The sequence below is a fragment of the Tubulanus polymorphus genome, chromosome 5 (genome assembly GCF_964204645.1).
Source record: "Tubulanus polymorphus chromosome 5, tnTubPoly1.2, whole genome shotgun sequence".
NCBI classification, from domain to species: Eukaryota; Metazoa; Nemertea; class Palaeonemertea; order Tubulaniformes; family Tubulanidae; genus Tubulanus; species Tubulanus polymorphus.
This window is the reverse complement of record NC_134029.1, coordinates 8168816-8186526: the sequence shown is the minus strand read 5'-3', so window position 1 is coordinate 8186526 and position 17711 is coordinate 8168816. Positions and strand designations below refer to the sequence as shown.

The following is a 17711-nucleotide window of genomic DNA, read 5'->3' as shown; positions in this document are numbered from 1 at the left end:
TGATTTTATATTATTCGTCCTAAAGCTGTTGGGGGAGTGGGGAATGTCTGGGATAAAGCAGCACTGTGTGTATCTCTACAAAACAAGGGTGCAGCAGGTTCTAGGACTGAAAAACACCCAGGAACTTAGAAAATCAATGTATATCATCGATTGCACGGGACTATATTTCAGATCGAGGAGTGGTTGTGACTCGTCAATGGCCTATCATGAAATATGTTATGGATATGTCGTTTAAGTGATCTAATGTACCATTCTGAGAGTTACGCAGATGTATTTCACAAAAAATATTTGGTCGGCAAAATGTTAGCATCGTCTAGAATTTTTCAGCCCTGCATTTGGTATTCGAAACGGATACAATCCTTTGTGTAACATCATCCATGTTACGTTTCTAAAAAATGTTGATTCTCGAATTTTAGCCATTTGATCACCGAATTTTTCGATTGGTTGATTTTCTTTGTATCAAGTCGAACACGCGCAGGTGCCTTCCATCTAGTACATTCCAAAAAACCTTGTTTTTTACTGGTAAAATTTCAAGATCATTGAGTGCAGAGCCCGGCCCTATTTATTTATCAAAACTTTAAAAAAATGGGATTTTTTTTACTGTGCGCTTCACCAAGTTTCGCCTCTGACGTATTAAGATGGGGGATGTGTATCCATACCAAGAATTAGGATTGTATCTCGTTTGGTCTGAGATATAGAGAACCGTCTATGAGGAATCACATGGACAATTTATTTTTTCACTAATCGACGAAATGCGGAAGTTTAGTGAAACCGAAACGATGATATAAAGTCCGAAAACGTTTACTTGAACTAATTCGACGTTTCGACTATATTCTAATAGCCATCTCCGGGACAAAAATAAAATATAGTTAGTCAACACCCGAAACGTTGTGGTTTTGTTTCACTAAATTCTATCGGATGAAATATTGTATTTCGGACCTCATCTAGTCTGCTTGGATATCTTGCAGTGGACGTTTTGAAGTAATTACTTCCAACGGGCCTGTCTTGGGCGATGGTATAGACCAATGAAGGGTTTGCGGCCAGGCTTTGTTTTGGCGTCAGATTCAGATGGTGTGCAATCAAACCCTGCCAAGCGAGGATGCCGCATGTCCGTCGATCACGTTAGTGATCCGGCTTTCTGACTGAGAGGCCGGCGACTCTCGAAAATGATAACCCATAAACAACTGGGTTTTTTGTTATTAGTTTCTTATCGGCGAGGCAAAACCAGCCTTCGTCCTACGAAACACGATAAGATATCCGGCACTCGACAATAATTTAATGCTGGTCACCGGCCCGGTGTGAGATAAAACGAATAAATACATTGAATTGGATTGAATTGAGTCCGTATACGAGGAATACAAAAAGACCGTAGTTTAGGAAATTACATGTTTTCAAGGTCGTCGCGCTAATTGTGCCAAATGGCAATTTGGCCCGAATGAATGCGTGCAAACGATCGAAGATAACATGATAATTCGCCTTAAACCCTAACAAATTTACATGCCCTTCGAATTTTGTCGAAAGAAATACAGTTCAAAATGAAAAATTGCACGTTAATAGGAATTATAGTTTGGACCGGGTGCATTTACGCGTTGGGGATATATCTGTTCACCAAAGGCTTTCTGTTGAATCGATTCGTAATCGAACGTGCCAGCGAATGCGATACCGACCTCAAACACGTGCAGAACGACGACCACGGCCACGCCGGTTGTTGGATGCATGCGCGGTACAAACGCGCCGTCGTGCTAATCATCGACGCGTTACGCTACGATTTCATCAAACACAACGCCACGATTCGTAACGACGCCGCGTCGCCGCCGTACGCGAACAAGCTCAAACACGTGACGCATTTGTTGAAAAAGTTCCCGCGTAATTCTCGCCTTTATAAATTCGTCGCGGATCCACCGACGACGACGATGCAGCGGCTGAAGGGAATGACGACCGGCAGCTTACCGACTTTCGTCGACGCCGGTTCGAATTTCGCCAGTACCGAGATTACTGAGGATAATTTCGTCGACCAGCTGGCGAAAAACGGCAAAAAGATCACGTTCATGGGCGACGATACGTGGATGGGTCTGTTTCCGAATCGCTTTCGGAAAGCGTATCATTTTCCGTCGTTCAACGTCAAAGACCTGCACACCATCGACGACGGAATTCTTCGGCATTTGATGCCGGAAATGAAAATGAACGACTGGGACGTGTTGGTCGCTCATTTTCTCGGCGTCGACCACTGCGGACATCGTTACGGCCCGAACCATCCGGCGATGGCTGAGAAATTGTCTCAAATGAATCAAGTTATTCGGTACGTCAAGATAAGCCATTGAATAATAGGCCTTTACAGAGCTGTCGACTCATATGGTCACTGTATTTAGGCTGTGTCCTGTTGTATTCAGCATTACAGTCACTTTCAATTTGAGCAGTTTTGAAATGGGTGAAACTCTATTTCGTGTTGTGCAAAAAATAGAGAATCCCACACTGATATAAAAAGTTCGAAAAGTTTCCCCTAAGTTAATAGTTTATTGATTTAATGTTTATGAGGTATTCCTGAAGATGACTATTAGTTTATAGTGGAAACGAAGTCAAATCAATGAATTATCAGCTTAAAGGAAACCTTTCGGACTTCATCTTCTATGTAATATTAGTGTGGTATTTATGCCTCCTTTTAATTTGTACAGTCATGAATAGAACTTGATTATACAATTAATTAGCAGCGAAATGCGGTGGCAATAAGTCTTAGATATCGGAATTTTTTTTCATATTGTGTCGTCTTTTCAACACCAGTCAGTGGCAGTGTTTAATGCTTATGTAATAGCTATAACACTCTACACGAAAGCGTTACCTTTTAAGTCTATCTAGTAGTATAAAGCCGTCATTCCCAAACAACCTGTAGTATTTCAGGCTATTCCATTTGTGTGTCTAGAAATAGAATATGACTATTGATTACCATGGCAAGCACACATATTCGAGATCTGAATCATTAATAAGGAGAAATTGATAAGTTGATAAGTGTTTTAAGATTGAAAACCACCATCTTTTGAAGTGTGTAATACGATTAGGCCTATAGAAGAATAAATGAAAATAGATTCAGGTGAAATGTAATATTGAAAAAATGTTGCAACTGAAACTCAAAAAGCCATACTGATAGGCCTAACATTTTCCGAGGTTGGCAGCTCTGCCTATAGATTTCCCTGGTATGATGGTAATCTTTAAAGTAAAATCCCAATTGTTAATGTTTTGTCATGATCTAAGATACCAGGTATGGTGTTTCTTTATGCCGGTATGCATTAACAGGGGCTTGGGCCTATGAATTTGCTTGGCTCCACTCAATCTTGAGTTGTCTTGTCAAAGCAAGTCTTATACCATTGTTCTTAGGTGCACGGAGCAGCCGAGTGTTTCTATTCTTACAAGGACTACATTATCTTTCATGTCCATATGGATGATAATAATGAATAGTTCCAACCAGAAATTGGCCCCCCATCTTCTATCAATCCTTCGATATTATGTATGGGACTTTCTTATACTCAACTCATCAATTCTTGTGTATCTATTTTTTCACATTTTCACGCAGAAATGTTACGAAACAGATGGATGCAGATACGATATTGTTTGTAATGGGTGATCACGGTATGACTCGTAGCGGCGACCACGGCGGTGATAGCGTTGATGAAGTTGACGCTGGTTTATTCATTTACAGTCCGTCGAAGATTGCCGAAATGCCTGGGAAACTAGTGAGTGTTTAATCCTTTTGAGGCTGACTAGCTGATACTCTGAATTACTGGAGATGATTTGAAAATTTAAAAGAATTCCACCCCATTCAGTTGTTTGACGGATACCGGTATGCTACTAAAGTGCGTCTACACTGTCGTGCGGTATTCGTTATTTACTACTATTTCATTATGAAGATAAGAAACTAATAACATCATACACCGTGATGCGTTGCACTAGCCAAGTCCATCCATGATATAACATTAATACACCGCAATGCAGTGCACAGCAAAGCAACGCACTGCAGTGTAGATAAAGTGATAGAGTTAATAACATTAATGGTAGATTGCTCTTAATTCAAATTTTTTCAAATTATCGCATAACTCAATTATTTTTCCTTTGCTGAACTATGATCAAACTTTAAGTAAATACATGGGCCCGCGAGGATTCTACTGTGTAAGGAACATTGGTATGAATCTTTGCTTTCCCATGTTTCTAAACATATCATTCGGAAAATCTATCAATCGTTCAAAAATGTTATTTCTTTCAGGATGACGAAAACACTGTTTCGCAGTTAGATTTCGTTCCGACGTTTTCCCTGCTGATGGGAATACCGATTCCATTTTCGAATCTCGGGAGTGTTATACCGGAATTGTTCACGCACTGTCCTTGGTGGCAGACGGAATCTAACCCGCTGCGACGCGTTTATCATTCGATCAAAGCGACGCACATCAACGCCCATCAGGTGAAAAACTATTTAGATGCGTATATGCAAGCAGCGTCGGACTTCCCGGCCCGCAAATACGCCGAATTAAGCAAACTTTTCACGAAAACCGAATCGGATCTGCAAAATACGCTGACGAAGTTGGTTTCCGTCGGTGACAATGCGGAATTGCGCGCTGTACTCGAACGAATTCGCGGTAATCACAAACGCTTTTTATCGGAGACGAAAACAACTTGTCAGGGAATCTGGGCGAAGTTCGACCTTAGTGCGATCGTTTTAGGAATCTTCGTCATTTGCATAGCGATCGCGTACGGCGCCGTAATGTCGCGTTTGACGCTCGAGGAGATCGGCGATCGCGGACTGCTGTACTGGGCATGTACGGTCGCTTGTCTCGCGTACACGCTGATATTCTATACGCTACGCGAAAATCGGGTACTGGCGATCGCGTTCGCGGCCATCGGCGCTTGCGTCGGAATCTTCGCGCTCGTAATCTATAAAGTTATCTCGCAGGGTGGCCGCGTTCCACCGACGAAAAAATCTAAGTCGTCGATTAAAGACACGATGAAGTCGTGGTCGTCGAGCTTGCTCGAGAATTACAATTCTGTAATCGCGTCGGTATGTTTTATAGGTTATTGCGTAACAATGTCATCAAATAGTTTCGTTGTGAACGAAGACGTTGCGTTACAATATCTGTTACAGACGCTAATTTGGTGTCTTTTTTGGGCGAACCTACATTCGCTAAAAGTCGAGAACAAAGCCGGCAGAGAAATGTCACAACGTAAACCAATAAAAAGTTTTCGCTTCGAAATCGGACGCGTGATCACATCGGTTGAATTTCGATTGCTAACCGTGGCCATTGCGTTCAGCATTCTGCTTCGATTGAGTTTAGTTTTCCGCGCCTGCCGCGAGGAACAGTGGACGTGCGAACCAACGAATTTTCTGCAAGCCTTATCGAGTATTCCGCCTGATGCTTCGATTCGAAACTGGCGTTATTTTCTCTCGGTCGCGTGTCTGGCGAGTGCGCCGTTCTTTTTCGTCAAATGGCTCAAACATCATGGAAATCTGAACGGCACCTCACCGGCAGTACTTTGCGTGAAGTATGTAATGCCGATTATGGCGGTTTGTATCTGTTTCTACTGGGCCCAACAGGCGCTACCGCAAAAACTTATCGACCAGTTACCGGCGTGGAACCAAGTCCTGTTACCGCGCCTAGTTTTCTTCTTATTCGTATCGTCGGTGGTGATATGCGCTGTTAAACCGTTGACTATATTCACGTTGGGAAATCAAGAGAAAACTCTTCCGATGTTTCCGTCGTCGTCGGTCGGCTCGATTATACCTCAAGTTTACAATCATATGAAATCGAACTGGCAAACGTACCTATCGTCCAGCGGTGGGGATACGGAGAAACCCCCTCTTGTCTACGGTCTCGCTACTGTCTATTCCGGAGGGTGTTTAGTCATCCTGTTAGCGGTCACATTGTTACTGGCTTTGTTGTTGAAAGACGGTTTAGTACCCGGAATCATAATCGCTGTATTCTGTATGTTTCTGCTATTAGAACTACACGCTGCTAAGTCAGTTACGACTAAACGTAAGTTTTTCAAGAATTTAGTTTTTCTTAATTTTTCCATTTTTATTCATTAAAATGTGAGTTACATATGACTCCTTGATTCCTTAAAAACTCATTCAAAACGGAAAATGCTTGTAAAGGTGCTTGCAACTTCTTTAATTTGGGAACAAAATGCCCAAAAATCCTTGAAAACTCCAATTTTGAGAAATAGGCAATTCAAAATATTTTTGCCTAGTTTGTAGTTGTACAGTAGACTACCCCTAAATCAACACAGTTGGGAACTGGATTTATTTTACCCAATGAGACGCTTACCAAATTAAAAACAAAGTAGGTAGTGTAAAGGATAAAACTTTATATACACAACCACAAAAATTAACGGTTTACTGAAATAAACAGTACTGATTTAGGAGATTATAGTAATTGGGATATGGAAATGATGCACTGCACTGCAGACACTTCTTAATTTGAAATGTTTTCCTTAAAAACTCCTTATATCCAGGAATAACTGATCTGGAGGGACCTTGTCTTGATAAATTTGAATATCTCTTGGTTACAGCTAATGATGGATGCATTCCAACTTATACAATAGTGATGTGGATTTTCTTGTCAACGTTCTATTTCTTTGCCACCGGACATCAAGCAGTCATCCCGACTCTACAATGGGATGCAGCATTCGTCGGTTTTCATGGTGATCACAGTAACACAGTTTTGCCAGGACTATTAATCTTGATGAACACATTTGCCTCACAGGTGCTGTTTACTGTTGGCTTACCGCTGGTTATATTTTGGCCATATTTCCGCGGCCATTGGGTCCAGGTAGGATACTTTAGAATTAAATTCTGCTCAGCATCTACGAATACTTTCGAATTCAACGCTATTGAAAAATTTGTTTTCAGCAATGAAAACTGTCTTAAACTTTTTAATGGAATTTGATCTGAAGATCTTATTTTATCATGGCCCAGGTAACGAAATGAGTCCAGGAAATATTCAGAGATTTGTCAGTTATTTCCATGGCTTTTTGTTTTAACCATGGCAGTTTGTTACTGGGTTGAGGAATATATCATACACAATATGGAATTTTGAAGATGACTTTTCTTGAAGTATAGTATTGCGTACTTTCTGTTTTCTTTTTATTGAAATTGTATCGTTTGTGTTCTGTAGGGTGAAACTGGAGAGAAAAGTGGAGAGTTTGCATTGTGTGAAAATCCAGATATATTTAAATTGTCAATTTTGCGACTGTTCCTCGTTTACCTATCACTTCATGGAATTCAGGTAAGTGTACTATACGTAAACAATAGAATTAAGTAATTATTCTCGAGAATATTTCTAAGTGCCCCAATATTGTCAATGAATGTCATCAGTGACATTCGTACTTCAGTATTATTTCCCTTATAACTCTCATTGTATATCAAAGTCCTCTCTTTCCCAAGCGCGAAGTAAACATCTAAACCACAGTACTCAGCATGCCTAGTATACCCGTATATCTAATTTCCCTAGTATTAAATTGGTTGCTGGCTTCAGGGGCGTTGGAACCAATTTTTGATTGCCACGGCCAAATGCTGATTTTGGACAGGTTCTAAATATTGCCGTGGTTCCAACGCCACTGGGCTTGGCAGAGGAAATGTAAAGATGGCGTCTTTTCCACTGACACAATGCATCTCACCAAGACCAAGTCCCTACAAACCATACTACCAAACCATACCGTACATTTTGAAAATAATTGGATGGTGGAACCGTATTTCGAGTTTATTACTGGTACAGTCAAATGACATTCATCCCAGCTAGCATTCAACTTGATCAATCAGGTCCAATGCACACTACTACCAGTAGGCCTATATGCGGCTATTTAGAGCCCGTATAGATGTGGGTGTTTTCAACAAATCTGTGGATTTTCCCCTTCATTTGTGTACCGTTCAATTTTTAGAAAATCATTCTCTAACCTACCAGTATAGGCTTCAATTTTAAAGGGGCTTCATTTATTGTTAAGTGTATGACATCGTGGCTGCTGAAGAAGCAAGGCTTTTGATATTCAAAAATTTAAAATTTAATGAAATTTTGAGCTCAATTTTGGTGAAATCTTTCTCATCTTTGGTGAATTTTCACATTAGCTTGATGTATTTCATAGCAATTATCAGCATTGATAGAATATTGACATCTACTCAGATAGGGATGGAACATATTTTGTAAGGGGTGGCTGATTTTCGGAGGGGTGGATATAAAAATAAAAGGGGTGGCTGACCCTCTAAAACCTGTTGTGGAGATCATTGAGCCTTTGTCCCATTTTCATTCATGAATTAATGAAATATGATGCTTTGTTTTACAGTTACTATGTACGATGGGCGCGGCCGGGCTACACAGACGTCATTTGATGGTGTGGAAGATATTTGCTCCTCGCTTCATATTCGAAGCTGTATCATTCCTTGTCGTGTTTTTCATCTGCTGCTTTATACTATTGTTCGTTATGAGATTAGATAAAGCCGTTTCGAATTGGGCAACAGCTCTTTGGAAAAAACAAAATAAAGATTTCAGTTGCTGATCTCAATATTTTTGAAAACAACGCTCATTTTCATTGTAGTAAAGTCCATATTTAGATTAATAAATAAGAGGTAATTATTGAAATGTTTCTGCTCAGTTTATGTTGAAACTTGAGGAGTTGCTTAGAAGTGGACACCATAAGATCTCGCACTGGTCAAAACTTGGGTTGTGATCCCAAATTTACAGATCCCAAACCAACTGATGGACTTCTGACTTGCTTCAGTTTCGTAGAGAAAACATTTTTTATCAATATCTTTAATTGTTGAGGTAAGAGACAATTACTATTTTTTATTCAAAATTGAACATCAGAATATGAATAATTTCAAATCGCAGTAATTTCTTATTCTCGATTAAAAGGATTGATAGTATTGAATTTTTTTCGTTTCTCTATCGTTATTTCTTCTTGGATTTGTCTTGATTCGATTTGGGCCCAGCTTGATCTGAATTGATTTTTCAGATACGGATTCGAACCCAATACACAAACATGTGACGTCACGGATTTTGCACAACGTCAATTATCCGACACCAAAATGTTGAGCTCCACATTGAAACTCGCGTTGGAAACTGAAGAGTTCGATCTTCACTTTTCCAAACTAGACGAACGCGACAAGTCGAAAGAAGATGCCCAAATCAAAGATTGTATCGAAAAACATTGGTTCAACCAATCGGTAGGATGTTTTGATCTTGCAGTCCGATAAACGCCGGTATTTGAAAGGGAACCTTTTGACGAGAAAATACTCGTTACCACCGAATTTTAAAATTAAATTCACTTTATTGTGCAAAAACTATTCCACTGCAGATTATTGAGCCAATAGAGGACCATATTGGGTACATGTGACTTTTCTGACTACGGGGAACGTAGCGTAAAGTCTATCAACCTAGTTGGCTTAAATAGACACTACTCTTTTTCGTCTTGCCCCAAATCATGAAACTAGGCGTGTTGTCATTTAGGTTACTGACTAATAAAGTTGGGAGTCTAAATAAATGTTTTCCAAACAATAATCTAGCGTTATTCATTGGGTGCTGATGATCAGCGATTTGCTATGGTCTTGTAGTTTATTTATCATATACAAAGATATTAGTGTAATAGGCCTATGCCATTAGACTTATTTTTATTTCAACTATTTTGTATTTCTATCCATTGATTTCCCCAGTTCTTCAATCAGGTAATGGCCTAATTCATAAGAAAAAGAAAGATCCAAAGTTATTGGTTAAGCTGCAGTCTAGGCCTACTGTACTGTGTTCCCTGTCTCTTGGCCCTTTTTCAGTAAGATCTTTTCCTGTTTGATAAACTTCCCAATTTCGTATCAAGATAGTGACTTATATTTTTCAGCTCGACCTTATAGTACCTTGTCGCGCCGAAGGTTTGGAATTACAGCTTGCGCGGATTCAGACCGAAAATCCAGAATTGTTTGAGTATTTTCTGATCAAATCGCTTCCCCTGTCTCATCTGACCAAACCGGATTTTATTGGCGCATTCCTAAAACGAGGACAAGTCTCTCTGCTCTCTGATGGAAGCTGCCTTGACGGCGAAGACTGTGCAGCTCTTCTATCAACTGGTAAAATAAGATATACCTGGAATTCAGTTGAATTCCTGTAAAAGTCGACCTAACTTTTTGTCCTCTAATTTCATTGATTTTTGTGTAGAGAATCCCAAGTATTCTTCAAGATGTCTATTCAGTTAGAATATAGTCGAAACCTCGAATAAACCACTAGCTTAAGGAAACATTTTCGGACCATATATCTTTTTTTTTTACTGTTGTGGGATTCTCTACACATTATCGTCACAACCCAGATATAGGGCCCTAGTGTTTTATCAATGGTTTTTAATGATTCAAATTTTTCATGTACCTCATGTGAAAGTTTACCTCTAGTTTCTGCAAAACAAAAAAGCAGGGTCCAGTTCCACAGTTCTGAGTTAAATTTAACCCTAGAGTTAAAATGAACTGATGTTAACTCTGAGATAACTCTTACTTACAACTGTGGAACCGAACCTGTTTATTTCATTCAGAAAACTTTCATTAACGCACCATATGAAACACTACATTTCTACAATTCATATATTCAGTATTGAGCACTTGGTCGAGTGTGTTTATAAACCACTTCATGTATTAGGCAGGCTGTCGCTCACTAGCAAGTGTGTAAGATTCTCGTACTGCACACGGCAGCAATTTGGCCCATTTTTAGGCCACTTCCGACTTAGGCTATGTTCACAAGTGTCCGAATATCAAAATAGCATAATATTTCCGTATATTGGTACCTATTCATATTTCTTTTGTAACCATAATCAATCAAAAAATTCTAGCTCATGACAAGTACTTCGATATGGTGAGTTTCAAGCTCAATGAGTACTGTATGTGTTCACCAGGTGTGTTGAATATTAAAATTGTCAGATTCTCAAGCATTTCCTCGAGTGGGCATGGTATCCTTGGACCCCTAGTAAGGTCTCGAAATCCAACTATCAAACACGAACATTTATGTTGGGATTTTTTTTTTAATATTAAGTATTTCATGACCGAGATGATACACAATATCTGTATAAGATGAATATCATCAGTACATCTAGTACATCATTGGCCGAAACATTGCTCAAATATATACGCACATCTTTAGATCTTTGGCTGAATTATTGTGGGATTTCTTTCATATATTTCGTGACATATTCGTTCAGATTACAATGGTTTATAGTTTGAACACGCATTTATAATCGATCCAGAAATTTTTCTACCTGTCTTGAATCCCCTGATTATCTCGAGGCATTATTTGATAGCTTCTAACTTTGCAGGTGAGCTTGTCTTGCATTTGACTGAAGAAACGTACGAACGCTTGCAATTAACCGGGAATTTATCTCATTACAATACAAAACGGAGAAGAAATCATGGTAAGTAGTTTCTTCTCATACTTTACCAACGCATTATTCTTATATGAATGTCTAAAGAGATCTGATCGGAGCCCAATTTGGCATCTACTCAGTCAATAACCACAATAGAAATTGTAGCTTACAACATCTTCTATGATTGTAGTAAGTTTCAAGGTAATCGATTACTGTATTTGTTTACCAGGGAGTTGAATGTAGAAATTGATCAATTGCCAGGTATTTCCCGAAGTGGGCATGGTGTAGACCCCTAGATTTTAGTTTGCGTTTTCTTCTGGAAATGGTAAATTTTCAAATTGAAAATTCAGGTATACCGGTTTCTTCATACATGTTTATATATCGAATGCTTTGTAATTGCAGTGGTTACTATTGATCTGGTCAGTCCTCTGTTCAAGCCAGGGAGTAAATATTACGAACACGTCAAGAAGATTCTCACAGAATCGAAGTTATCATTCGATTTCTTCGCAAGTTGGATTCCAGACAGTACGTATAGCAATCAATGACTGGGGCACATAGATTAAGCCATCCTTCAGTTCATTGTTGGAAAGATAATCGATGTATCATGATAGATTTTTTCTTTGGTTTCCCTTTAAGTATGTCCCCGAAAAAATTAACCCTGATTTGGAAATTTGTTGGTTGAAATCTCTGCTTCTGAATTTTAGAAAATATAGCAGTAGATGTGCGTCGAAGAAAAAACCACAATTACCAAGGAATACACTGAACGTGGTTTGACTTTCGACTCAAATGCTATAAGCCATTTTCTAAACTTCAAATTCACTGGCTATTGGAGGAAATTAAAACTGTTTTGAAAATAGCTCATATAGCATTTGAGTGAAACTACTCTGATAGTTCTTCTTTATAATTGTGGGTTTACTTTCAATGGAAACCAAAATAGATATGCATTGTCTAAAACAAATTCCACAGATTGTCCCCGTATAAACCAGATGAGATATATTATCAGTAATTCTAAGTGAATTGGATATATTTCGAGATGAAAACATGCGTAGTTGTTGAGCGTCTTTTGTGGCAGAGTTTCTTGTTTGCTGGTTCTTCTTTTGCCCTCAGAAACATGAACAGCCTTGAATCTGTTACCACTGATAGGTTTGATGGGTTGAGAAATGTCATTTTCTTAACCATTCCATCTCTGATACTGGTATGAATTTCGTTCAGATAAGGACGTCCATCCCGTGTCGCTGGCAGAGTATTTCAAGAATTTTGACGTGAATTATAAAGAAAAGAAGACAATAGTTGAAACTTGTAAGCAAGAAAATGTGACCGTTCCGACGTTGGACTCCGGTTGGTTAGTGGATGCCGAAGATGAGAGCGAGGAAATAGAGAATTTATACGAGTGGCTTGGAGCTGTTAATTGTGGCATTGTCAGGTAACTTTCTGTACATGCATTGTTTAAAACTGGGAGTCATGCTACCGAGTGGAAACTCATTCAATCATAATAACAATTGTGAATTTTGGCGTTTAATTTGTAATTGAATAATTTCAACTCTTATCTTACATTTGATAAATTATTTTTGAGAAGATACTATGTCATCACTATTATATCAGGCATAGACTGGTTGCCGGTCAATTCAATATAATTGTCGATGTATCTCAATCCAAAATAACTGTATTGTTGCCTAATGTTTTGAAATTTATGTTATGTTATTCATTGCCGACAATATTATGCAATATTATGTAATTTTTCGTAGTGTCAATAAAACTTTTAACCCTTTCAGTGCGTCTACACCGCAGTGCGGTATAAATCAGTGATAGATTTTGCTAGTACACCACAATGTGGTGTATTGATGTAATTAATAATTATCTCTCTTGAAAAATAACAGCACCTGTCAAACATAGTGAAATACTAGTAACTAATGATACATTGCGCTGCGGTGTAGACGCACTTTAGTGGTATTCCCGTTATTCAACACACTAGGGTGGAATTTTAAAAAATATTTCAAATTATCTCCTGCACTATAGGGTATTAATTAGTCTGCACTGAAAGGGTTAAGTTAGTTTTTTTGTGTGATGTTTCAGCGAAGGTGACCCAGCTCCTATGGAAGTGAACAGTGATAGTGATCCCGCGGTTTGTCATTGTGCTTGCTCATCGACCAAAAACATTAGCAATCTCGATGTCTTCCACGTATCCGGCTTTCTTCCTGTGAGGCTCATTGAGCGTATTTATGAAATCATTCGGTAAGATATTTTCACCCTCTTTCGTGGATTCTTAAGCACATCGATAATTGCTAAGCTATGAGCAAAAAATAGGATTTTAGGGTGTAATTTTTAGAAGTAATTCATGCATAGGCACTTAACTCTCGGTTAACCAATTCATAGCGCAGGGAATTTTCAGATACTGCAGTTCATCTCAACTTAAGAATAATCCAGATTTCTTCTAAACCTATGGATTGTTTTGACTGGAGCCAGTTACGCAGTTCTGGGTTAGAATTCCGGTCAGCTTTATACATCGCGAATGAACTAGATTTAACTCTAGTCTTGAAGAGTCGTATGTATTTGAGAACTGTAGAGTAAATTTCACCTTACTCGGACATGGCCAAACCGGGACTTTTGATGAACTTGCGCGGAAAAGAAAATTTTCTAACGTATTTTCCTATCCTTTATGTGGACTTAGCTTGCCTCAGACCAATTTTGTCCGGTAAGGTGAGCTTAACTGTAACCAGGATGGCTCTATTGTGTTGTGTACATCTACATTTCAACTAAATTAGCGTCAACTCCTAACTTCAACTAAATTTGAATTGATGTTAGCGTCAACTCCTAACTTAAATCAATTGGTGGAACCAGAATTTTTTTTTCGAGGCAGGTGGTAATTCCAGTTAGACATTGAGAATTTTGAAATTCTACTGATTTGTTTTCAGTTCATGATTTTGACTGAAAGGATTTGTATTGAGGAGAAACTACTGTACTGTATAATTTCAGAGAACATATGAAGACTGCTGCTGATTGTGGGTGGATGAGTCTTACCGTTCATGGATTCAATCACAGCCCGGTATTATTGAACAGCAGCGGAGAACCTGGAATATATACAATAGGAATGAATTCCTACACATTATTGCCGTGTAGAGACGATAGACAATATTTGATACGTGAAACTGTATCTCCGTGACTGTGAAATAAATTCATGACTTTTTATTTTATTTTGAAATTTATTTCGCTTTTGTGGTTTGGTGGGCTTTCTTTCTGCATTGACTGCAATGTATCTATTGAAAGGTTTGTTGGTATGTTGAAGGAACATAAAGAAAAGGTTTGAAATAAAATTCGAACTCGGCTAAGTCGTCATATTACTCAAGGCGTCACTGTTTTATTAGTCCCAATCTGTAAGTCATCATAAAGATTGTCCTGAATATGATGACTTAAGCGAGTTTGATTGTATTTAAATTGTTGTCCATTTTAACCCACCATAGCTTACTTAAACACCAGCATTATTACTGATTAAAAATACCAGTATGCCAAATCTAACCCAAATTCAATGAAAATACATCCAAAATACCACTATTTCATACTCTCAACATGGTGTCATAATAGACTGTATAGTCAGTCATTCAGATTAGTCATCTTCCTGCATTCTCATTCCATTCAGTTGGTCTCCAAGTGTTGCTAGAACCCCAAGTCCTTTGAAGAAATCAAAACAAGATGATGCATATGACTTTTCCCCTATTAAGCATCAACAAGGTCCTGCCAACTACCAGATATCCTTCTCAATTGTCGTTTAACTTACTGCATTCATTGCTTCATTCAGTAAACCTTGCCTAACTCGGACAATCTGGGACCGACGACACTGGCCGGAGGTACAGGTCTCGAGAAAAGATAGGAAAATATGTTAGGAAGTCAGAAAAATGATTTCACTTTTGTCCAAGTTAGCCATGTCCAGGGTATGGCGAGGTTTACTGTATATACCCAAGTCGCGAGCGGTTACGAGAAATGTAGTTTCAGGAATGTTTCCAAAATCAAACAAGTTTGATACCGTCATCGGGCTTTATTGCATTAGCTCATAGCGTGAACATACTGCTTCATCCTCATTGGTCGAATTCTGAACAATGGCCGAGCTCCGGCATAAAATAGAGATGATTTTTTTGTCAGTGGCTGAGAGAGTTGAAGTACAGGAGATGGAAAACTATGAACAGAATACTGGTGACATTGTCGTCTGCTATCCATCACTGATCACATCAGCTTTCATATCGTTCGGGAACAAAATTGTAAACATATCTCGTTAAACTAAGTAAACAACCGAAGACCGATATTTTCTAACATATTTTACTTTTAATAAGCTGGTGAAAATTTTATTTGATATAACAAAGTGCATGATAAGCACAATACGATGAGACATGCAAAAATCTTTAAGTACAAAATAGTTTGGTGTGAAATCTCTTCTTTTTTTCTTCATCAACAACAGTCAAACATTTAATCAACAATCTGATATAATATATAATTATATATATATATATATATTCATTTATATAATTGAGGTTTTTACCTGATAGTCGATATTCTCACTACAAAAGCAACACGGCCGATTCCAGTTTCAAAAAACGCAATCTAGGGTATATACCGTAGCAAACATATACAGGTATATATTATATGATTACGATTGCGTTTTATAAAATTGGTTTCAACCGATCTTTAAGCTTCAAACGATATTAAAAGTTGTAGTATTTGCGTTTTCGGAAAGTCGGTTTAATTCGATTAAATTCAGTATTAATAGGTAAGTTTTCCAGCCGAAACTATACATAGATCGCGGAGCGTTCGCGCGATCTCAACCAGGGAACGTTGTGACAAAACCGGATTAAAAGAAGAAAATCGTAACCGCCCTTAAAATATATATACCGGCATTGATTAAAAAGCCAGAGAGAGAGAGAGAAATGCAATGCCAAATTGTATACTGGTAAACGATATATATATATATATATATATATCACTGAATTTTCGCGAAAATTCGACCGATCACAAATAAAACACGAACGAAGAAATTTCCCCACGCGTGGAAATTTTGTCCTGAAAGATTCGTACGAAGATTTGTTTTTTTTTTTAGGGAATGAATAATGTAATAAATTCTTTCCGAACAGACGGAGAAGCAAGCGACGTCGCAAGCGTGAAAAACACGCCTTTTCTTTTTTTAGCCAAGGGGAGAAAAATTAACACTCGATGTTTCAATCGTAATGAGCCTAGAGATTTACGTGCGCCAACATTATTTTTTTTTTCTCACATCTAACATTAAAATTAAGAGGAAAAAAAAACATCCAAGTTTTCACGCGAAATTTTTTTCACCACTCTCACAACAACGACAAGGCTTAAACACCAAAATAATAATAATAATAATAATAGGATGATAATTAATCACAATAATCACTTAATTCTAATCGTAACCCTGTTAAATGTTGATAAGTACATCTCGGCTCTTTCGAGCTCTGTCACTTTTTCATCTATATGCCCACGAATAAACGTAATATTTCATAATATATATGCCCATATCTTAGAAAACATTTAACTACATACAGAAAGCATATTTCCTTTAAACTTATTCGCATTGTAAAGCAGATGTGGATTGATTATTTGGTTAATGTGTTATCATGTAGACTACGCCTTACTTGGTAGTATCAGGATTGTAAATATTTTATCCAGTTTCTAATCGACAGGTTATCCGAAGGCTGATTAAGGTTTATCCGAAAAGCTTTTTGTAAAATCTGCCGACTTGATTGAGTGAAGATGAGTCTACTTGAGCTTATTGGAATTTCAGGACTAGTTCTTTTTTAATTGATAATTTGAATCAGATGAACAAGCAGTGACAACTGCCGAGCTGGACCCCAGGTGACTTGAAAATATGAAATTTGGAACTGTCAACAGTGGCGAAAGTCGCAACAACAATTTACTGAATGACGTTTTTTTCTTTCCTTGAATTCCATGTTTTTGGAGATATTGAAATAAATTCACCACCGCAACATACCGAACCTGTCAAAAATTGGCAATTGGCCGCGGCAATCGGGCAAATAAGCTCTGCTTGCATTATCCATGAACTTTTTATGAGAAAATTTTACGTTTTACCCCTGAATTGGGATCGAAACAGCTCTCATAGTCTGCAATTTGTCGGGAGAGCTATGCACTGAGCTCGAAAAAGAGAATGGCATAATTCTACAAACCGTTTTCTGGCAACAAGACTATCTTTCACTTCGGTTCTAACAATGAAAATAACAAATGCTGGTAGTAAATATAACAATTCGATAATTAAAAACAACAACGCACACACCGGTTTGACATCGATAAAACAACAAGATACTTAGGGCTACTCTCTCTAAATAGTA

At 38.2% G+C, this 17711-nt stretch overlaps 2 protein-coding genes across 2 annotated transcripts; both read left to right on the top strand.

Annotated features, from left to right (window-relative positions):
• The first annotated feature begins 1414 nt into the window (after positions 1 to 1414).
• On the top strand, positions 1415 to 8596 carry LOC141905208 (GPI ethanolamine phosphate transferase 3, catalytic subunit-like). The gene is made up of 6 exons (XM_074794015.1): positions 1415 to 2299; positions 3566 to 3725; positions 4253 to 6014; positions 6550 to 6809; positions 7155 to 7265; positions 8317 to 8596. Exons 1-6 carry the CDS (start codon positions 1536 to 1538, stop codon positions 8527 to 8529), a joined length of 3270 nt encoding a protein of 1089 aa, XP_074650116.1. The 5' UTR covers positions 1415 to 1535; the 3' UTR covers positions 8530 to 8596.
• Positions 8597 to 9058: 462 nt separating this feature from the next.
• LOC141905886 (ribonuclease P protein subunit p40-like) lies at positions 9059 to 14533 on the top strand. Its single transcript, XM_074794967.1, has 7 exons — positions 9059 to 9196; positions 9862 to 10087; positions 11314 to 11409; positions 11764 to 11886; positions 12574 to 12784; positions 13435 to 13593; positions 14335 to 14533. The coding sequence occupies exons 1-7, from the start codon at positions 9059 to 9061 to the stop codon at positions 14519 to 14521; spliced, it is 1140 nt and encodes a 379-aa protein (XP_074651068.1). The 3' UTR covers positions 14522 to 14533.
• Positions 14534 to 17711: the final 3178 nt, after the last annotated feature.